Source organism: Falco cherrug, chromosome 13 (genome assembly GCF_023634085.1).
Source record: "Falco cherrug isolate bFalChe1 chromosome 13, bFalChe1.pri, whole genome shotgun sequence".
Classification (NCBI taxonomy): Eukaryota; Metazoa; Chordata; class Aves; order Falconiformes; family Falconidae; genus Falco; species Falco cherrug.
This window is the reverse complement of record NC_073709.1, coordinates 15,776,756-15,800,812: the sequence shown is the minus strand read 5'-3', so window position 1 is coordinate 15,800,812 and position 24,057 is coordinate 15,776,756. Positions and strand designations below refer to the sequence as shown.

Below are 24,057 nucleotides of genomic sequence, written 5' to 3'. Positions count from 1 at the left end.
CCTAAACATTTAGGTCCTAGTTTGACCTACAAGCAATTCTGATGGAGCTTGTCCTCTTAAGAGGTCTTCTCCAACTACTGCCACCTTCACTGAGTGTAACAGAAATCCTAATTTCCTTACTAGGAGGGGCATACTAATTGCCTCTTGCATCCTGTTAAGTGAAATTTTGGGGTTTCTTTTTTCCAATCAGCACAGGAGCAGATTTGCAGCTTCTGGGTAAGGACTCAACAATGTGGGTTACTGCTTCTGTGTTCTGGCAGTACATTGGATTGCCTTCAATGAGTTGTAATATTCTCTCATCTGAAAATGTGCATGCATGCACATACCCGCATGCATACCCTCAGCACCTTTATAAATAAATATTACTACAAAAAAGTTATCCGAATGATAGATGTGTCCTGTGAAACTATTTTCTGTAGCCCTTTCTTGCAGTTAAAGCCATTAAATATAGCATCTGTTGACACCTTGTACAGTCGGGAGGCCAGTCAGATGGTAACACATCAAATCTGGAGGTTTGCCCTAATTAGATTGTTGATGTTCAGGATCTAGTTTTGTTAAAACTCTGAAAAGTACGCATGTGCTTATGCTGACCAAAACAGGTATGGTCTTTAGTGTTACAAATATCCTGAGTTGAGATATATGCAGTATTAAGCCATTGATTTATTCACAGTAATGTTTTTACCAGGACAGATTATATCCATAAATCACAAAATGGAAGAATTATTATATCTTTAGGTTCATCCTTTGGGGATTTCTGCACTATGTGGTATATTTTTTTAGAATAATGCTCCATCAGTTTGTTTCATATACTTGAAGGGATGGTGCTTCCATTCTGCTCTTTGCTCTTCTATCACACTGAGTTCCCACAGTAAGGATTTTTTTTCTTTATACTAGTAGCGAACATCATGTTACCTCATTTCATTTTGTCATTTTTCCTGTGTCCCTGTAAACCAATTTTCTTTCTTAATGGATTTCATACACTTCAACTACATATTTATAAAGTCATTCTGCCTTTTTCCTGTTACCTTGGTTGCTACTTAAACAAGTTTTCCTGACTTTATTTTATGTTCTTTCATCATGACTCAGGTTTCCTCTGCTTTTAAAATAATGTTTGTGAATTTTACCCAGCTCTTTGTCTATAATTTTTAAGGTAGAGAGTTAAAAATTAAATACTCAAATCTAGTTTACCAGAAACTATTGGGAGGGGAGCTATTGTTTTTCTGTTCTGTAACACAGTAACAGAAGCAAAAGTTGTATTTGTTATTTGTGTCTGTCTTAGTTCACTTTAGTTTCACGTCTAAAATGACTGCAGTCATCAATGTGGGTTCATTGTTTTTTTCTAGGTGAGTTTCAGTCTGAGGTCACAATGCTTTGTTTTCTGACCTTGAGGTTAATAGATAATTCAGTGTGGTAGCAGAAAGGGTTACAGTTTTCCTCCCTTCCATTAGCAAACCTCAGTATTGCTTGTATTGCTGTTATGAGGAGGCACATGCTGATTTGCTTTTTTCACTGTTTTATTCTTCTTAGAGTCTGTGGTTCAATTTACTGCATTCCTTGGAGGTTTGACATGTCAATTAGATGTTATCAACAGTAATAGAAGGGCAGTTGCTGTAAATGTGAAGTTTTTACGAGTCGGCCATGAAATCACACCCGAGGGAATGTAAGAGAGAAGTGCCATAAACACAGTATTAGTCTACATGCTACAAAGGAACTGATTAATTGAGAGCATGATTTTGTCTCATATCTTTAAAAATATTGTTTATATATTTGCTCTTAATCAACTATTCTATTGGTATGAAAAGTTACACAATAAAAATAGCTTACAACCTCTTGTAAGACTGGGGTGGGTGGAGAAGTCTTCAAAGTTAAAAGCAACCCACTAGTTCTGTTACTGATATGTCAATGCATTGGATGGCTTCTCAGGTCTTTGCTATCTACGTGAACATCAGGAGCAATAACTGTTGCTAATGAGTAAGAAAACCAAAAGCAGTACAACTTCTAGGATTGTCTTCTCCATCCTACAAAAATATGTAAGATGAACTCCTAGGTCAAGTTACTCAAGTTCACAGCCTTCATCCATCACCACTGCCATCCCCCAATGATGTATGTCTAGATACTATACGCACAGTTCTTGCTGTGGCATAGAAATTTGGCTCATGGTGTTCTGCCAGACAGTTGCCAGCTAATGGCTAATAATTTAATTTTGTGAAAGATTTTAAAATATAAACTGTATTTCTGGAAGCACAGAAAGACAAACTGTTAAAATTGAAAAAATATGTGAGCAAGCTAAATTATATGAGCTTATGCAGTACAAAAATGCTGCTGATTGTCTACATTGGCATGTGGATATATTTTGAAAATTGGTTATTACATGTAGCTAGAAAAATAATTACTACATTCAGTGTTACCATTGCTCAATTTGCTATATTTTAACATTTTCTTTATGTAATATTTTTTCTAAAACAGCAAAAATGTCAGCACTGAAGCTGTGAAAGCAGGGGTTACTGTAAGGAGTCTTTTACATTAGAAGCTTTATAAAGATGTCAGAAAGTCGGTATAGGCTTCATTAAATCTATTTTATGACAGAAATTTTATTCTAATAGGTCTGCTTTATCAAGCCCATATTTGGTTTTTACAATAAATCACATGCAATAAAATATTCATATTAGTTTAGTAAAGTGTTCTTATAGAGGGCAGATATTTTGTTTGGATTGGTGGGAGGGACCAATCGCAGGGCAGAAATAAATACAAATTTTGTTCAGATGCTTTCAGAATTATGTTTTTCCTTATGGGAAATATTTTTAGAATAAAAACTTTTGAGGGAATTTTTCCCAAAAAGTGGGAATACATATTTTTATTGTCAATATATAAAGCCATTATGTAACAAATGCTGCAACAGGTTATTTTTTTGTATTTATTATCCTCATATTTATTCTAGACTCTTATTATATTTCTCTTAACCATTGTTGTTACCTCTGCCATTAGTACTTCAAGTCCTTTTTGGTTTTTTTCCTCCCTGTTAGACTGGGTAAAGTGTATTTGCTATCTCATCAATGGACTATAGCATAAATATAACCAAGGTGCATTGTTAGGTGAGTTTTGTCTCTGCCTCTGGAAGCTGCAGAGAGAAAGCTGTTACTTCTAGCTTGCACCTGCCTTGCTTCCTTAGAAGTACCACATTTGACAGGCCACCTCTTGAGAGAGTGCTGTCGTGGTGACAGCAGAATAGATGGAAACTCAGGTTTAGGTCTCAGTTTTCAGTTGAGGTAGACAAGGGGTAGAACTGCACCTTAATGTGACTTTAATTTAAAAACCAAAATGTTGTTGACCTTTGATTCCTCACAATATTTTCTTTCTTATGCTTTGTCTTCCCCTCAGTGGCTTGGGAGGCTGGCTGGAAAGGGGGTGGCTGAGCCAGCCACCCGGTTTGACTTCTGTGCTCTATAGATCTGACTCTGAATCAGTAGTTAAATTACAGCTTTAACAGGAGAGTATTACTTCACTTTCTTGTTTAGTACTGTTATGGTGGAAAAAATGGTTTTATAGGCAATTTATAAGGTATCTATAGAACTTTTTGGTATTTTATAAGGAAAAAACCTCTATGTAACAATAGTTGTTACAGCATTTTTAGTGCATATTTTTGTGTTTATTTGTAGGTACTCCGTAGTAGAGGTTAGCATGGTATTCATAAAATGCATAATAAAGCAAGGGGTATAAAACATAGGCAGAACATACTATGGTGCTTCTCGAGTCTTAGTTGGCTTGCTTTAGGTGTGCATGCAATTTTTGATTTGGCAGCATCACATGTGATTACTCGCTCTGTTTACATCACTACAGTCATCAGGCTGATGTGTATGGAAAGACAACATGAATCTTCTTTCCTTTTCCTGTCATCTGTTTTCACAAATCTCTCCTCACTATTCCATCGTAACAAATGCTGTATTTCATTAAAAAGACATGTAGTCACAGTTGAAAAAGTCCACAGCCAAATAAGCTGAGAAGTGTTATGTCACTTGCAAGGCATATGTGGACAAGCATTAGAAAGGAAAATGGAGGTTACTTGCTGGTAACTGACATTTTTCAGGGTGTGTTATTCTTTGCCCCATTTGCTTCCAACTCTGATTTGCTTTTCTCCTTGGACCGAGGAACAAAAGGTGGAGGTTGTATATCACCTTGGAAAGTGAAGAGGCACAATACGCACACACAAAATGTACATGCTTAGCCCAAAGCAAGCCATGATATGAATATGTGGTTATTACAGCTTGATGAATGTTAGTGACATGTAACAGCTTTCTCTTTCATCTTACATCTTTGGCCTGAACTTGGTTTCAGCTATTATTAGTGCTGTGCTGGTGATCCCACAGCGTGGTAGTATTCTGTAGTGCCAGTGGCTCACTAGAAAACCTCAATAAAAGATAAGCTTCCACTTCTTTCTTAATTTGTTCTTTCTGGAAAAGAAGGAAATTACAGGGAAGGGTCACTATTTATATCCTATTATATCTAATAAATCTTTAGAAAGATGGCAGCTTTTCATAGAAATAAGTAGAGAAGCATTCTAAATGCTGAGAAAAGCCATTAAATTTTTTAAGAGGTGAATTGCTATTTTGGAGCTATAGAGAGCCTAAGCAATACCAAGCTATTGTTATAATTTAGCTGGACATCAGTATTTCTTGCATTCTTCTTGCAATAGCCTAATAAAAAGAAAAGGACGGGAAGAAACATGAAAGTGGAGCGGTTTCTAATGATTTTCCTCTTCCTCTGAATAGAATATGGTGAAGAGATTGTGGGATGCACAAAGCCATTGAGTTCTCAGTGACAGCTGTTGGAGAGATGAAAGCACTTGGCCCAAGAGTCTGTTTATATGTTTGAGCCAAGAAAGTGATTTTCATTGCAAGGAGCTCTGAGACAGGCAGAGTCAGAGAATAAGAGAGCAAAAGATAATTATCTAAATTATGTTCAGGCTATTATAGAAGACGAATATAGTTAAAATGTAATTAAATATGACAGGCTTACAGGATGCAAGCATGGCTTTGGAATGCTAATCATCAATTACTGCATCTCCTTTGGGGAGTTGGGCAGAACGAGAGAGTTAGAAGTCGGGTGGCTGGGGTGAGATGTAGAGTGTTAAATAAAACACCGTAGGACTGTAACAAAGCTAATTTCTTTTGGAAAATGGAGCTGTGGTATCGGGGGACTTTTGCTAGCCAAACAACTTGTAGTGCTGCATTTCAGCTTGAGGACCCTGGGATAAACCAGAGTAAGCTGCTAGTCCCGAGTTGTCTCTTAGAGATGTAAACCTCAGCTTACGTGTAGTGATTATTGCTGTTGTGAAAGGGATGACCGGGACTGCTGCAGATTAAGCAGAAAATCTAAAATGAATAAACCAGCAAGCAGAGAAAAAAATCAACACTTCCCAAATATTTAAAAAAGCTAAACCCTGAAATATCTATTTGTTATAGGGTCACTAACATGGAGTACAGAAATGTGGAAAGTCCAGAGACAGCAATATCAGTTTACAGGAGAAGTTCTGATAGCTTCTTTATGACTGTGTCCTAGGGAAAGAAGGTGAATGTATTGCCACCAGCTTGAAAGATTTTTTTGTTTGGCATATGGGGAGTAAAGGTGAAGAAATAGCATCTACTACACAGAAGTAGTATCTACTACACAGAAGAAGTAGCATCTACTACACAGAAGAATCCCAGACCAAAAATGAGGTGCTTATGATATTTTTTGATGCTACTGTTCCTGGAATACAGTGACTTATGTATTAATCAATAGAAGACTGTATAAAGTTTGGAGGAAATTTTTGTAAAGACTCTCCCAAGCGATTCTGAGGATACAAAGACTAGCTCTTTTGAGGAAGGTATAAAATAAGCACATACGCATGGCATGACTACAAAATAATTTGCAAAATAAAATTTCTACAGGGAGACCGAAAATAATATCAGAAGAGATAACTAGTAATAAAACAAGAAGATTAAAAGGAAACCTAAGGCTTACCTATGATGTCTTTAATTTAATCAAGGAACGCCACTGAAATTGTTATGGCTTGATACATAAATAGAAGTCTTACTGAATTTGTTATATCAGCAAAAAATGCAAAAAGAGGGCAGATATGCCTTGATAATGTTTTGTCAGTAATCTCTCTTCCCACGTGGGTATAGTTACACTGCATAAATGATCTCTTTGCATGATTATCTCTGTACTGGAGGGTATTGCTTTGTATGTACCTGTGTTCTCAAATGTACTGTTACAGTCAGAATCAGTGCAACTTTCTAGTGAAGGTTTGCCTTGCTTATTTCAAAAGTGGCTTTTTTCCAAATACATTTGAGTTATTTTCTATTTTGTTTTTTCCTTTTTGCTAAGGAAATAAACTGAGACACCTAATTTTCTCATTATCCCATCAAGTATTAATTCCCTAATGACAATATTCTTGAATTTTAATAACTTGAATTTTAATAACTCTTCTACAGGTTGTCTATAATTTTTACTTTCTTTTTCCAATGGGAAAGAAATAAAATGGACACATACCAAAACAGTAAATATTCTTAGGACCAAATTTATTGAAAACCCTATCTCCCTTCAAGTCTCACATCCACAAGAATTATTTTTTTTGTTATTTTCTATCATGTTTTAATATGATTAGGAGGGTAATTATAATCCTATCTCAATAACAACATTGTAGCAGAAAGTAAGGACCTGTAATGCTGTGGGAAGTGCAAAAACCATGGAGCTTCCTGGAGGAGCTAATCTAGAAGTGTGCTGTCAAAAGGATCTTCAGAGGTCTTTTTCTCAGCCTCTCTTAGATATCTGTCATCCTCTTCAGCTGCATTACCAGATAGATGCATCAGCTTCTTTGCTGTCACTTCATATGACAGACAACGGCATTTACTGCCATCTTTGGAAAATCTGCACTGAACTCTTGCAGTCTGTATTGGACTAGTGCTTAGAAGTACTATAAATAAATACAGACTCATTTATATTCTATTCTATGATCCCTAATTAACTATTTTCTTGTCACAGAACATGAACTCTACCGTGGAGGCTAGGAATGCATAGGCTGTGCTTAATAGCTTCTTTGGGATTTTTAACTCTTTTATTTAGAATGGCTTTAGAATATTTTCCAAACCACTAAACAGAGAAATCTGATTTTTACATCATCACTCTCTTTGTGTAATGCGTGGGCATGTAAATGGGAAAGCATATGCATACTGCAAACTATGGCAATACTTTGTTAGGAGAAGTAGCGTTGCAGTCTGATTGTTCCAGCCACTCATCCTTGGGACTCTACTTCAAGGTAGCCAGTTACGTTTGGCCATGAAGATTGCCTGGTATACTAGAGTAATACGAGAAGGAAACTCAAGAAGAATTGTTTTTCTGTTTAGGGAAAAAAAATGTTTAAATCATAACAGTCTTTCAGACCTTGAGACATTCAAGAAAATAGTCCATTCTCATTTTATGTTTTATTTAGAGCTTGAAGAAACAGCCTGAGCTTTAAAAGAAGGAGGACGTAGCCACATAAGAGATAAAAATAAACCATGCCATTAGATAGATAACTGCTGTGCCTCTGAGGCCTGACACAGGCTGCGCCTTTCTATTATGATGTGTAGCTCTAATTACATCCATTACTTCACGTAGTAATGCCAGTAAACTACTTGAAATTAGGTCTTGATTGGGCTCATACTCTTCTTTAAGCAAATCTAACCTGACAGCAGCGATAAAAGTAATAGTCGACTAAATTAAAGCCAGAAATGCTATGTTTGTGACAAAGAGATTTTCCTGCTAAGGGAAAATTCAAGTGCCTGAGAAACAGTCAGTGACCAGGCTGTTCGTGCTGCCAGGCTTTGGGGTCGTCTGCTGGTGGCAGCTGGTGTTTGACTCCAGTTTTGCTTTGGTCCCTTGTTTCTTATATGAACACTTCTGAAGGTATTCAGAACGCACAGGGAAACTACCCAGTGCTTTTCTTCTGTACTGAGTTCATCAAGTTATACTTAATTACATTTTATTTCTGAAGCCTTCTGTGATAGAGTCTAGTTTTGCTGAAAGGTTAAATTCTGGATTTAGCTTTCAAGTCTTATGAATATAAAATAATTGAAATTCTAATGTGTTCAAGTACTAATGTAGCGTAGTGAAAAACTAGCATTAAACTGAAACCTCTAGTTCCTATTATTCTTTTTGTTTCTTCTGTTTTGCTGTTAGCATGTTTTGCGAGCACAAATGTATGGTAGGAATCATCTTTTTACTACTGTGTGTTAAGCTACTTGAGGTGGTGTACCTCAGCCAGATCAGAAGAGTATGAATGAGGAGGGGAGATTATAGTGGTCCCAATCCACCTCTAGCCCAAAAAGGTATACTCCAGTTCTGCGAGGGTGGTCTGTTTTCCCCACTGCCTCTGTGTCAGGATGGGGAAATCCTCACAACCTGGACTTCAAATGCTTTAATGTCATTTGTAATTTACTCAAGGGCTTTGGCCCATACAAGGAAAGCTTGGCTCTTCTGCCTCCACTGCTCCACTTAGAGTAAGAGGATTTTCTTTGAGTTTTTGGGTGGTTCCCAAATTTTTTTCAACCAAGCTGTGATGATTTCTCATTAGTAGTTAAAAGGTGGATGCATTTACTTTTATTTATCTGATCTTTTATCTAATACAGTTATTAGTCAAGGATTTTAGACTTTAATTCAGGTGGGGATTTTTACCATTTTCTTACCTTTCAGCAATAGTATGAATATTATACCTGCATATAAATTATAGTAGTATGTATATATGTATGAAAATGCATAAGCAGAGTCAAGGCCCTTAAAAATAAAAATGAACAAGGAGTGCTGGAAATCCAGGTGATGAAAGGTGTTTCTGTGTTTGCCCTATTAAGTGATAATAGTATGTACTGTCACTTGAATGGATTGTCTGTATTTTGTACTGCAAGCTGTTGTGACCATGTGCAATAATTGTGTGTCTTTCTGGATATTTTTTTTTTTTTTAGATCCTGGCAAACAATCACTTTTGATAAACAGCCTGCATCTTTTATCAGGATAGTTGGAACTCACAACACAGCTAATGAGGTAAGGAACTTTTAAGAAAACCTATATTCTTCATTAATATATAACAATACAGGTTTTTGTATCTTGCACTGAAATTGATAGTGACTTCTAAAATGTACGTGCTTCAGTTTTTTGCTCCAGCAATCTAGCAAAATAAGAACAAATGCTTTTCTTATTTGAGTATTTGTGAACTGTGTTACCATCTTCCCTATAGAGCTGAAGCACTGTTGCCAGTCTGGGGGATATTTTGGGGCTTTTACAGACAAAGTACAGTAAAATATTTCTGGTTTTGAACTTTCCATAGTGCCATCAAGTTTCCTATTGGGTTTAGTTTTAAATTAATGCTTATTGTGATGAATGATGAAAATACCATTTTAGTACACTAGAGAAATGTGTATAGTCTCTGGTTACTTAGTTTTATCACCTTTATGTTATCTTTTTAACGAATAAAACGTAAGAAAAATCTCCTTCATAAGAAAATCTTACTTATAAAAGATTGTTATAATTAATTTTCATACCTGGTAAATCAGTTAACCAATATGGCCAAACAAGAGAATTTTTTTTCCAGTTCATTTTATACAGGAAAAAACCACATTTTGCCCTAACTGACCAAGCGCAGTATCATCCTCTTTTTTTCACTTGTGCTTCTGTCTTTCATAATTGCTGTGTATTGTCTCAGATGAAGTCCAGATTTTACAGTTTACTTCAGTGAAACAATATACCGTATATGAATTTAAGAATATATATGTCTTTGTGAGATTAGGACCTTATATGACAAGATTATGAGGCACCAAAACCTGCTGCTTCTGTGTGTATGCATGCATGTCTGCATCCCACACTTGTAGTTCACCACAAAACATTGTACTTTCACACTTCACAATGAACTTTGGGTAGCACTATTACATTTGTGGTAACTGGAGTTTGTCAACTCTAGGAGTCAGGATTTCCGATCATACTTAGTATATGGGTTTGCTGGTTCTTAAGCATTGGGAGAATTGTCAAATAGTGTAGTTCGCATCCAATTTTAGAGCAATTATTGCAAACGTGAACCACCAGATGTCAACATTAGTTCTCGGCAGACAGTTGGAAAGAAGCTGACCAGTCAACTGAACTGGGAATACAATTTTTTTTGTCCTAAGCATTGTCTTTTGTGTTGTACCGTTCAGTCTTAATCAGTGAGTTCTTAGAAATACATCTGAGTCAGAAGCTGCCTCCAGGGTTGTTGTACTTGTACGAAGAGGGCCTTATCCATTACTAATCCATACACAGTCTTGTTTGCTCTTATGCCAGTGTCTGTAAGTTCTCATTCCTTTATTAAAAAAAGGAGGTGCATTGCATAAACTTAGCAAATCAGCCTACAGGAAACATTACCTCCAATTCTTAATTCTTAAAGGTAACTTTAAGCCCTGAAGAGTAATAGGCTTTTAAACACAATTCTAATTTTGAATTGGATACTATTTCCAAGCAGTTTAATACCCTGTGTAGTTACTTATGTGAAGCACTGCGTAACTATAGCGAAGATCAGTATGTGCAAATTGAGGTTACAGCCATTCATGTAATGGCTTAGCGGAACTATAAACACAGGCTGCTGTTCTAGGTCTTTTCCTCTCTTGTCTTTAAAATCTGTACCCAACACTTTTTTTTAATTATTGCTCCTATAGCTTTTAAAGGAGGAACATGATCAGCATGCACATATTACTAAATTACATTTTATATATATTAAACAGATGGTCTGTAACATTTTGCCCTAAATTTTTATTGGCCAAAGAAGGCACCAAGATATTTTTCATACTTCCAATTTAAATAATAACAGTGCAACCAAAGTCTTGGTTTGTTCTGGAGTCTTGGTATAGAGTCTTGGTATAGAGTCTTGGTAGTCTCTTCAGTAAGAATGCAAGCAGTTTCCAGAATTATTTGCCCACAGCTGGTTGTATTTTATGTCAAATCATTCTCATTTTAAACAAAAGATGCTAATGGCAGCAAATTCTCATCAAGGAATTTTACTGTAATAGTTAACATAATGTAACAGAAATATTCCCTACTTGTTATACCAACATGTACCTTTGAACTTTGAAGTACAATCTATACTTCCCAAAGGAAAGAGTTGATTTTTTGAATTGCAAAAACTCCCATAAAATTTATCCATTTTTGTGAATGATTTCTTCTTTTAAACTCATCTTTTCCTTTGCCATGTTTTCCAAGTTTTGGAAGACATGACGTTCACAGATTTTTTTTGACCTGGCATTTGAATGCTTTTTGGTATGCTAGAACATGATAGAAGTGCAACTTTTTGTTTTCTTGAGCTTCCAGACATCCTACATTTTATGAAGAAAATAATTATTTTTCCGTAGTGCTTGTCATCATTTATTAGTCAGGCAGGTCACCTGATACTTTGACTATGTAAGTTTTATCTTGTTATTTCTCTTCAGTGTTACTGACCTGGAAAGGACACCTGGTGCTAATGTGAGAGCTTTATCTTACAAATTACTGCACCAGTGTATATGTACTTGGCCTTCCTGCTTTGTGCATCAGACCTTTCTTATAAATATCCATGAGAAGTATAACAGGCCGTTGATCAGAGGATGATGCTGAATTGTCATCTCTGCCTTTTGAGAGAAACACGTGCAGGATAATTTGTTTTAGAAATACATAATTTAGTAATACTAAATATTTCCCATATTGGATGAAGCAGATGAGCTCAGTTGTACTTCTCTGCCCTCTGCTTCTTTCACAAGCTGTATTCTGAATATGTTGAAGTGGCAGAGTAACTGAAAACAATGTCGTAAATGCAGGCTTGTTGATGTGCCAGGCGCTGAGTGAGCATTAAGAATTTAGTGTGAAAAAATCTGTGAAAATGAAAGTTACAATTCTAGAATCAGACACTTCACACTTTATAGACTAGTATTAGCTAAATTTCAGTAGTATCCATACTATATTTTAAAAAAGCATGCATCACTATGCGAAGTTTTAAATGAGAAACACTATCCCTGGGATACAGTAGAAATATAGAATCTTCTACTTTGAAGACCTGTATCCCGTTCATTAGACTGTGCTGCCTTTCAAGGAAAGCAGCGTCTAGAGGTGCACTGATGAGAGAATCTTTTTTTTCTGCAAATCCTGATGCTGATAAGTACAACTGGAAAAATGACAATAGCTGTTACTTTAAAAACATGGGAGCAGGATGAGTATAAAAAGGGCTTCTCAAGAAGCGTAGCTCAATGCCAGAAATTGGCTTCTCAAGAACTGTAACAGATGGAGAGAATTCATGCCACAGTAGAAATTAGTTCAGCTTTAGAAAAAAATTCACCAGAAGAAATGCAGAGAAAAAACATTTTGTGTACTGCGTGTACGTGTGGGTAAGGGTTTAGATTTGTAATCTGTTCATATGTGTATATATAAAGGCACAGCAATAAATCTTTATGTGAGCATGTGTATATCTATAGAAATACAAACATGCGTTGCTGTGTATCTGTATAAAAACTGGCAAGAATCCTTACACTGGGAGGCACAAGAAAATATAATAGGGATAAAAAAACCCAGTGACTGTGAATATTTTTTTTTATTAGTTTCATGTATGCTGTCAGAATTCAAATTAACTATCTGCTGCCTCAGAAAAGACCCAGGGGCTATTGCAGACATGTCATTGCAGACATTTGCTCAGTGTGCACTTGAGCAGAGGTGGTCAAAAAGGATAATAAGATTTTTGGTTGTGTTAAGAAAGGATAGAAAATATAATATTTTGTAGTCTTGTATGAGTATGTAGTATACCTGTGTCTTGTTTATGGTGTTTAATTTTGCCCACATTAACATGAAGGGGTCTGGGAAAGGGCAGTTAAGATTATAAGAGATTACCTTTCTTTGTGAGAAGAGCCTTAAAGGCATGATATGCTTGCAAAAAGCACGATAGAAGATGTCATAAAAGCACACAAAATTAAGTTAAAACAATAATTTTAAAAATCAGGTTTTATTCATCATCAAGCTTTAGCTATAAAACAACAATGCATGAGAAAATAGCAAATTTTAAATCAGTATAAAAAAAGATTTATTTGTTTAGTATGTGGCAGAGCTGTGCATTTTGTAGCAACGAGAAATCATATAGAAAAAAGTTTTGTAACAATTTTAAAGAGTTCCTCCCCCTTCTCCTCCCAGGCACTTCAAGAACAAGTAGAAGTAAGAGTAAGTAAAGTAGAAAATAAATTGGAAAAAAATGCTGAACAAATGGTCCTCTTGCTTTAAGGTACAGTCACCTGTACGCTGGTCCCAGGTATTGTTTGAAACATCTGAAAATAATCCCTGTTTGAAATGGAGTGTTTCATCTGGTGAAGCAGCAGCCTCCTTGGACGCTGAATGCCTTTCTACATCCTCCAGGATCTGTCTGTAGAGCTACCATTGCTATTACAGCAGAGGGCAATCTTGAAATAGAATCATATTGGCGATTATTTAAATTCCATTTCTAGTGTGGATGAGCATTCAGTCTTTTGAGGAAGTAATTAGATCATGAGATATGTTGAAGACAATATAATTGTTGTCATCATCCAATAGCATGTAGTAGATATTACTTGGCAAAGAAAAAAATTATTTGCAAATATCTCTATCCGCTTTGGAACAGTCTTTCTGATTTTTAGTGCCATATGTAAAGGTATGATTTGAAGGCTTTCCCTTGCTCTGCTTGTATCACTTTATAATGTTTATGGCCCATGGATAGATGTCTTTGACCTCATGGTGAAACGTTCTAATTTAAGTACCTCAGCACTGATCTGGTCTGCATGCTTCCGTATAGACTTCATCTTACTTTGATCTTACTTTTGCCAGCATTTAATTGTTTTGCTTTACTTTCGTTTTTTGTTTTCTCCAGGTTTTTCACTGTGTGCATTTTGAGTGTCCAGCACAAAACAGTACCCACAAGGATGAGAGTGGTAAGGAAGTGGCAACAACAGAGGTGGGGACTGTTGGACAACAGCTTGTTCCTCACCCTGTTCGAGCTGCAAGCACTAGTTCCCTGCATTCCCCTCCTGGATCCACCTCGCGTTCACATGCTCACCAACCATAAAGGAGATTGAAGGGGAGCTTTTGCAGCCCTGCTGACGTTATATGAAATTATTCAGAACCTTCTTGTGCTGGCACTTTTTCATTCTTTTTCTCTGTGAACAAAGGGGACCATGTCTGAAAGCTGGAAATACTGAAATGGAAAAGGCTTTTCCCAAGGACAAGAAGAGACTGCTTCACTCTCCTCAATTTGTTCAAATCAGGCTGGTCTCCGAGGGGGGAGAAAATAGGTCTTCAATCTTCATCAAGTACCCCATTAACACCCTACCTCTCTAATCTAACCAAGGCAAGGAGAACAGAAGGAAATAAAAGGCAGAGTTACAGTGGAAATCTAAACTGACTTGAGCAGAATGGAAGGCATATGAAATAAGTATTTGTTCCCTGGAGGCTTCCATTAGCAAAGAAAATGTTTATGGAACACATCGGTCCAGAATATATGTTATTTTTAAAAGTTATTCTTCATTCATATTCCTTTGTAACTAGCAATCTGTTTTCTAAATTGTTTTGACTCTGTATTCCACTTTGTCTCTTATTTTTGGCCGTAGCAAACGCTGTGCAGTAGATTAAGGAAGTATCAAACGTGTTTACCTGCTGAGATGCAAATTCCCTCTTTCATCAGTGGGATGACAAGACAAGCCTTCATGATATCAACAAACTAATTAATGGATGCTATATTAATCTTGGCCTTAGCTGACTTTTCAAAGTACAAAATTGTCATTTCTTACACCCAAAAAGAAATTCCTAAAGCCAGCATCCATTTCGAAGAAAAAAATTTCTCACTCCTGAAGATGATTACTTAAATTTTACCTCTGATCCTAAGAAAGCTTGCAACAGGTCATTAAAAATGTTTGGTTTAGAAAAGTAAAACTGCATCTGGTCACTACAAGCAGCTGTTTGAATACAAAAAGAAGAATTTGCTGATACTTATTTTTTTCCAAGCAAAAAATGTTTTACAGTCTGCAGCTAAAAATGCAAAGGCTTTACGTGCGTAAACTGTTCTCATAATCTTCATAAAATATAATGGTTTTACACTGTATTGTAAAAGATCTGGCTCTTACTACAATCACAGAATCCATTATCCATCTATGTCTGTTTGGATTACATTGCCAGCTACTTTGCTTATTCTGAGTGTTTCCACACTGATGATACAGTCTCTTACTCTCCAGATCTATGTGACTTTTAGGAAGAGCTCCACATTGGTCTTTCAGTATGGGATAAAGAGATTTTGTATTAAGACAAACACTGAAGTAATTGACAAAATTGATTAGGAGAGTTGTTACTCCTTACGAAGTATATTATACTGGAAATGTCAGCTATCCAGTTTTATGAACTTGGAATGTCTTGTGGTAATGAATAGCCTTGTCAGAAGAAAACAAAGCTAGTGTAGGATAAATATGGTTTTCCTTTGCATAGCCATAGTGATAAAATGAGTTATATCAACATAGCAAATAGGATGTTAATTTATCACACTACTTAATTTGAAAGAATTTCCCTGTTGGATACTGGTTGTGCTAAAACAGGAAGAAATATAACAAGTGATAGCAATGAATCAGTATAAACTTTGAAGGAGAAAAGCTTCCTTTTTCTTGTTTCAAATAAAATTGATTAGGCTTTATCAATAATATTACAGTATTTTTCAGTGCCAAATTGCAGTTGAGTTATGACATTTGCGCACAACCTCCTCCTTTCCCACTGCTGTCTTCTGACTTGCGAATGCCTGACGGTGAAGATGCAAGCCCATCGCGTTATATATAGCTGGTAATATGTGCCACAGCTGCCTCAGACATTCCGGAGTTCCGAGGCAGGATACTGCTCATGCTGGCCAGCACCTGGTCTGGGCTGCTGGTTACCTGATGGCTTAACAGCCTTTGGAGCACAAATGAATTGAGACCAGCTACTGGGGACACAACTCTCTTGTTTAGGTCAAAAAAATTGGAATTTTATTATTATTATTATTATTATTTTTTGCTTTGAAAAGTAAAACCAGAAAACTTTTCTATTCTGGTTGTAATCCATGCTGAAACTACTGAGATGCGTGGAGCATGTCTTGTCTTTGGCAGATAAGTCCTTCCGTGTCAGATGGTTTTATCACACAAGTTTGCTTTTCTCAAGCTGTGGATAAGCAAAGGACGTAACTTCCTAGCTGTTAGTCTTTAGTAGTCACCATTGTAGAGAATGGTTAAAAAAAAATTTTAAGCAGTTTGAACCAGCTATTCTGAGTCTAGGCTCTCAGAGAAGGAGCATGATTTTCAGTTTGTAATCTTTGATGTGCACAATTAATTTTTATGATACAAATAAGTCTTGTAGATTATAACCTCCTGCAAATCTTTTTGATCTAGTCCTATGACTCACTGTTGAACAGAAATGTGTATTTATTTCCCATGGCATTCACTCTCTGCCAAGAATCTGAATTAAACAGATCTGAGAGATTCCCAAAGCAAAAACTCTTAGGTCCTATAGACCCTCCAGTTTCCCACCCCCAAAAGTCAATCAAAACAAAAAACAACTTTGCATTGCCCTTCATACAGGTGAATAGAAATTTCTGGTGTCAGACTGATTCTCAGTCACACATGGCCTTTGTCACAGTCTTTGTTCCTTCTCTTTGAGTTGCTCTTAGAACCTTCTACTGAGGTGAGTCCAGTGTGATCACAGAGCTCCCAGGCTTTTAAGACAAGCCCTGCCCAACTTCATATTTTCTAGTGGGAATCGTTTACCTTTTTATACAAAGAAATAATGTTGAAATGTTTAAGAGACCTGAGCTCTGTTTGGTCTTCTAACACTACCCACCAGCAAAGACCCCTAACATCTGTATTGCCTACTATAGGTCCCTGTCTTAAACATTGTGTCAGCAACACATTACTAGTGACGAAGATACCACACAGAACTGATTTGTGGTTTGGTGTAAATGTTCACATTCTTTCTAATTAGCATCTGTATTTATTGACTCCTGATGTCAGATGTAGTTCTTGTATATTCTTCTGCAATCATTTTTTTCTTTTTCCTTTTTTTTTTTTTCCTTTCAGTGGAAGTAAGCTGTGCTGTTAGGGCTTAATATCAGGGTTTATCAGAGTGATGAAATACTATAATTAGAGGAAGAGTGGCTGGAAAGCTGGCCAGCAGAAAAGGACCTGGTGGTGCTGGTCAAAAGCTGGCTGACTGTGAGCCAGCTGTGTGCCCAGGGGGCCGAGGGAGCCACCAGCTCCGGGCTGGTGTCACAGACTGTGTGGCCAGCAGGGCCAGGGCAGTGACCGTCCCCGTGCTCGGCCCTGGTGAGGCCGCACCTCGCACCCTGGGCTGGGTTTGGGCCCCTCACTGCAGGGGGGACGCTGAGGGGCTGGAGCGTGTCCAGAGCCGGGCAGGGGCTGGGGACGGGGCTGGAGCACCAGGCTCACGGGGGGCGGCTGAGGGACCTGGGGGGGGTTGGCCTGGAGAGGGGGCGGCTCAGGGGGGACCTTATCGCTCTCTGCAGCTCCTGGCAGGGGCTGTGGGCAGGGGGGTCGGTCCCTTCTCCCGGGTGATGGGGGACAGGACAGGAGGGAACGGCCTCAAGCTGCCGCAGGGGAGGTTCGGATGGGATAGTAGGAAAGATGTCTTCAGTGAAAGGGTGGTCAGGCATTGGAACAGGCTGCCCAGGGGCAAGGTGGAATCACCATCCCTGCAAGCATTTAAAAACCACACAGATGCAATGCTTAGGGACGTGGTTTAATGGTGTCCTTGGCAGTCCTGGGTTAATGGTTGGACTTGATGATCTTAAAGGTCTTTCCCAACCTAAATGACTTTATGATTCAGAACTGTGTTATCGCTTACTCTTATTTTATTTGCAACAGGGGTAGAGTAGAACTGACCAAGTATTTGTTGCTTTCTTGTCAGAAGCTATAAATAGAGCTGTTGTGAGATTTCTGTGTGATGAAACTAACTATATTGTCACTATTGAGCCATTAGTTCTATTCAGTACTTTAGTACCTTTAAATTCCCCAGGCCTCATTTTCTGTTTTTCTTCCTTAGGTTGAATTCAGACTTAAGTTCAACTCATATGGAGCTCAACCAAGCTCTTTTTAAAGTCTCTTTATTTAATTAACTTATTCCAAGTGCATTTAAAAGATTTTTATTCACAGAAATGTACAGCCAAATATCAACTCCTTAAAAGTGATTTATCCAGGAAAATTCATTTCTGAAGTGAGCAAAAATTGTGCAGCTCTGTTTCCAAGAGCTGTTTCTATTGCCAATCAGCTCCAAAAAAAGTTCAAATGGCATGTTAAATGAAATTACAATGAGAGAAGTTAATCCAAGTCTAATGCAAAAGACAATACAAAGGAGGAATCACCAGTTTTGTTAGAGAAAAAACTGTTCTTCATTGCAGTTTCCTTCTTTTAGAGCTCTATTTCTTTCTTTTTTCTCCATGAAAATCAGTTTTTCTTGTTTATTATGACAACTTGTGGAAGAGCTCAGTGCTTCTCAGCATTGCTGAAAAATTCAAATGAATGTAATACATGTTCATCTTTACTAATTATAACATTAGAGAATTTTCAGTTTAGTATCTGACTTGATGAGAGCTGGTTTCCATGAAAGAAAGCAAAAGATGTCTATAATTGTTCCACTCTAAGTAAATTAAGATTTCCAACCTCATTCATGCGAGCATCTACTCATTATTCAGCAACGTTTTGTGCATCTGGAGTCAGTATGGAAATCAGAAGACAAAGTCAGTGCCGTACTTGTCTGATTGTTGTGTCTTTGTAGTTCTGGTTGTACAGTGATGCCCACTCAGAGACACTCAATAAAAAATTAGAACTTAGATGTGGTTTCACACAAAGTAGACAAGCTATTCACTCCGTTTCTCTGTGAAAGTATTTATTGGCTTATATTTTGACAAGTGTTAATATACTCTCAAATGGACAGAGAACACATTGGTAATTTTGTTGTTGTGGCTGGAGTAGTCGGCAAATGATCAGAGCCAGTAAGATTTGGTGTACTTAAAAGTAAATGTTTAGGGGTTTATGGCATTGTATCAGTTGCCAGAGGACTAAACCATGCTTCAGAAATAATAATTTTTAGATCTCAGAAGATGTTTGAGGCCTGGTTCCCATCCCCACAGTTAATGGTGTATTTAGGTTAGAATCCTTAGTTCTCTCTGAACTGGTTGTTGTTGTTGTGAGTTGTACTAGTAATCGCAGATGTATATAGAAGCTCCACAAAAGCTTTGTTCAGTATACAGCAATAAAAGTCCTGGCTCAAGTTTTAGGAGAACCTAAATACTCATACATATATATATATGTGTGTTAAACTGAGCTAGTAGCTATTTACCTTGAATTTAGAACAGGTTCTAAAGCTCCAAAACTAAAAGGGGGAAAAAAAAGAGAGAGGGAGAGAAAAAAATTGTGCAGGCAAGTGTGAAATGCTACATTTGTGGTATGGCAGGATGCTGACTATTTCATGGTTGCTTAAAAAGTGCCAATGGCTAAACAAGATATGGGTGAGCAGGTCCAAAGCTGTTTTTTGCCCAGTTAGGTATTGGCAATTCGGCTGTAGTGGGGTGTATAAAATACAGCAAGCTAAATGCTCATCTCAAAGACGGGTGCTCTCCAAAGAACACACCTATACTCCTCCTAGCTATCTGGTGTGCTATGGCTTACAGTGTTTACAGAGTGAGCCTTCATTTGACTGGTGTTCACTGCTCAAAAAAGCCCTGCAGACTATTCTTCTGCAGACAGCCCTTCACAAGCTTTCATTGCAAAATTTTGGCTGAGGTAATGTAAAAGTCCCACCTGTATTCCATGATAGAATCTGGGTCTGTGTTTGATTCTGAACATGCTAACTAGAAAAACAGTTCTGAAGTCACCCTGCAACTTTTCTTAGATAAAAAAAAGCCCAAATTAAAAACTGTGGTATGATACGAGGAAACTGCAGGTATCTGTCATTTACCAGTAGTCTGACTGCCAGGACAACGACACACCAGTTTTATGATACTGTATGTGTTTAATGACTATGATATATACAGGTGGTGGAAGTAAGTGAAGAATCAGCTCTACACACCATTGGCATTAGCCATCACCCAGCCAGACGTCGGAGAGAGACTTCTTTTTGGGCTCCTTCCAGCCTAATAGAATAATTCAAGTCAGTTTTCTGTTAAAAATTATAATTGATTCATTACATAAATGTCATGGGAATTGAAGTCCAGATTATTTTGGCTAAAAATCTGAATGACTGGTGACTTCACCCTGCACAGGTGTAAACACACCTCCCCAGTGACTCCTGCTACTTTAGGCCTTGGGCTATCATATGGAGGAGAGCTGCACTGCTGGTGCAATGTAAGTACTTTTCCTCATTAGAACTTTTACTCATCTATTTTGTATTTATCATCTTGGCACATCTGTTCTCTGTGCAGGTACACATCCCTCAGTTAAAAGAAGGTAACCAGGTTTCTCGTGATTTTCAGAATTTTCCAGTGACTTCTGAAAACTGGGAGATAGGCAACAACCTCAGTCTATATTAAGTAGCCTGAGGAATTTACAAAACTGACCTGTGTGGTCTTTACAGTGAATGCTATGTGTCCAAAAAGTACCAGGTGACTCCTGAGATATCAAGTTGGGCAGTATTACTGTTCAGGTGAGGATTTTTGCATCTAAAATTATGTGCCATGTAATCCAAGTGAATGGTAGTCATCACAGCTTCTTTCTGTAGAGAGGAAGCAGGGAACTTGCACACCTACCAGAAATCCCTCATTTCCTTCGTATCATTTTTGGTCTATATCACCTATCTGTTGTCTTTTTATTCCTGAACTATAGTAGTTAGGTGATTCATGGTTAGTACCTAGAATCCAATAAATGTCTTTAACAATAAGTGTTCAGAAGTTTTGGTCTTTACATAAAAATTTTAGGTTGTGCTTTTGAAGCATGATCAAGCCACAGAATTTGGGTTTTGGCATCTTTTATAGCTGTCTGCTGGGTTTTTTAGTTATTTTCAGCTGCTAAAAGGTAGTAGAATACTTCACAGGAATTTCTCATAGAGATTTGTCACGCTGAGAAACAGCTTTTGAAACAATTACGGCGGGTTCATTGCTAGAGAATAGGGGCAGGTTTCTTCTGCTTCCTGCAGGCCATGATGGCATCTGAGTCATTCTGTGAGTTTATTTATGCCATTTTTAATAATGGGTCATTGGTGTTGCATGATTTGGATCTATTTCAGGAATTATGTCACTTAGTAATTCCGAGAGGTAAATACTTTAAATGTTTTTATGCAGTAATACAAAGTTCATGGGACTTTGATGATTAGATTAGAAACATATCACGGAAAGATCTAGACTTGGAGGGAGCAGTTTGGGGGCGAGACCAGTATGGACTTAAAAGTGTGCATCTCTGCATGTATAACTAAGAAAATGTACGTGTTACCGAAGTTGAAGTACCTATTTGCAAAGATGTGTTTCTACGGTTTGGGGTTTTTAATTCAGGGAATTTTATTAAGGAATCTATCACTCATCTGAATGTGAGCATTACAAAGAAAGTGGAAGAAAACATAGGGAGGGAGCAAGGCTTTAGTAGCTTGTATGGGCAGAACAACTCAAATATGATTCTTGTGGACTGAGCTAGCTCTGTTTGTCTCCAGTCTTCGTAGCTCTTACTTTTTCCTACATGCTTGCACCAGTCTGCTTGTTACTTCTTTTCTTTTCCTCCCTACCTGGCATCATACCACTCTTGCTGTGGTGTTCCCTGGAATTTTCCTCCAAACTGTAATACAATAAGGATTTCTAAAAATTTATTTAGTTTTACTTCTTTGTCATATGCTGAATAAAATATCCTCATCTCCATTCATTCACATCAGACTTTAAAGGCAACTTCCACTAGCCTGTCAAGTGCTAGTGAGCAAAATTTTTATTTGGCTATCTACAGATATGGGAAATACTAGCCTTTTTGGAGCTTTACTTCCATAATCTGTTTGCAATCTGTTTGTTACCCTTAAGAGGAAAATCAGTAAGAGGTTTTCTGTTAACTTCAGTGGTTCAGGCTTTGTGCAGGCTTATCTAAGTTAAGTTTAAATATAAATTTAAGTATTTCTCTTTCACCATGATGCAACAGATAAACACTGAATTTGTTAGTTGTTCATTGGTCAATGTGTTGTACATAAGTATTGTTTTCTAAAAAAATTGCATAATCAAAAGTGAACCTCAAAAGAATTCATAACTTTTCAGCGCTCCTGTGTGAAGGTGTTTCAGCTGTCTAGAGATTCAAACATCACACTGAGCACATGAACTCATTTTGAGAATTATAGCGTCACTTCACAATTCTGCGCCCATGTCTATTAACCTTGTCCAATATCTTGTAAAACTTCCTTTCCTTTCTGCTTTGTCCAATTCCGTTCTTATCATTGGTTTTCTTTCTGAAGTGACTGTTAATGTTGTTCCTTCAAAGATCATAAATCAAATATAAGGAGCAAGGTTAAATAGAAGTTCAGCTTTTAATGAGCTTTTCCGCTCGTTTCTGTCGGTGCTCCTCTTTCTTGATAGACAGTGGTTTAAAACTATATGGTCAAACTCCCCTGCTCTGTAGTAGTTATCATTGTATCTTGAGAGTTTTGTGCATTAAATCACTTTCCTTCTTTCTCATACTTCCTAAACGTAGAGTGGTTCTAAACTACCTCAGACCTTGTTGTGAACAGGTACAAGTTTCAGCTAAAGTTTTCAGACTTTATCATAGTCTTTGAATGTTCTTTAAGTGCATATATATGTAGTGAAATCAGCCTGCCAAACCCTGACTGCATTTTCAGGAATACTTTCTCAAATGGGGTACGTAACTGGGATGGATGCACAGCCGCACCCATCCAGGCTCATACTGATGCCTCTTACAAGAAACACTTCTTAGGAGCACATCTTCTGATGTGGGAAGTGCTTCAACTTTCTCGTCTCAGCTCTTTGAAGGAAGATATTGCCTGCACTGGACTAATTTCACCTCTCTTTTACTGTGACAACCATCCTAAAAATTGTGTCATCAGACCTCCATTCCTGGCCTTTAGCAGGAGCTGTGCTATTGCATCGGACTGTGCTCATCATACGAGAATAAACCCCACATGGCATGTTCTGATGACCTCGGTAACAATTTATACCATAACAGACACGCATCGCCAACCATTTGGGCTAATTAGGTTTCAGGTAAAATGATGGTTGCAGATTGTGCTGCAGTGATCCAATCAATAACTTTGGGAATTGTCTGGTTTTGCAAGTTATCCATTGAACAACCTGGCAAACCTTGTTAGTGCTGATTTCCTTTTCACCAGCAGACGTGCACATCATCAAATGAGCATTTTGTAACATGAAATTTTCTATGAGCATCTGGGAAAAAAAGCATCACAACTGTATCCTTAGTAACAATGTGTGTATTTGTAATGAGAGTTATAGAATTATTAAACAGCTATAACCTATTCTGTGCATGCTCTAGCATTGTATTAACAGTTTGTATTAACAGCTGATAAGCAGAGGGTTCTAGAGAGCAAGGAAGGCTGGCTCTGGATTTCTTGATGAAGAGTTTCGAAGAGAGCAAAACTCACCAGAGTAGATGCAGGACCAGACAATGTTCAAAGCAAATCATAAAGTGAAACTGTTGTGGCTTGTATTTATTTCTTTGAGATTTTTCTTTACAGTATTTAACTTCACAGGAAAATATAAAATATATTTAAAATAGTGACAATTAGAAATGCACCTTTTCAAGAATGAGAGGGGTGTGATTTGAGAAATAAAGTCATTTTTTGTGTTTAATTGCTTGTCTGTAGTTTTGTTAAAATAATGCTAGAATCTGTCTGGTGCTGCTCATGTATTGCATGTGCGAGTAGAAGAGTTTTGGCAGAACTGGATTGATTTCCTGGCATGACAAGGAAATTAATGTCATCATCATTGGTATATTAACTTTTAGTGACATGATTTTAGTATCAACATAGAAATTATTTTCGCAGTGACTTTCAGGCCAGTGAGCATCTATGAAGCTCCTGCAA

At 37.4% G+C, this 24,057-nt stretch overlaps 1 protein-coding gene across 1 annotated transcript in view; it reads left to right on the top strand.

Moving 5' to 3' along the window:
* The window catches only part of BTBD9 (BTB domain containing 9), a 126,617-nt gene extending 102,793 nt beyond the window's left edge, over nt 1–23,824 (top strand). Inside the window, exons 11-12 of the mRNA XM_055725371.1 lie at nt 8,979–9,057; nt 13,892–23,824. Of these exons, the coding sequence (XP_055581346.1) occupies nt 8,979–9,057; nt 13,892–14,086 (274 nt within the window). The 3' untranslated portion in view covers nt 14,087–23,824. The remainder of the gene's footprint in view (nt 1–8,978; nt 9,058–13,891) is intronic.
* Nucleotides 23,825–24,057: the final 233 nt, after the last annotated feature.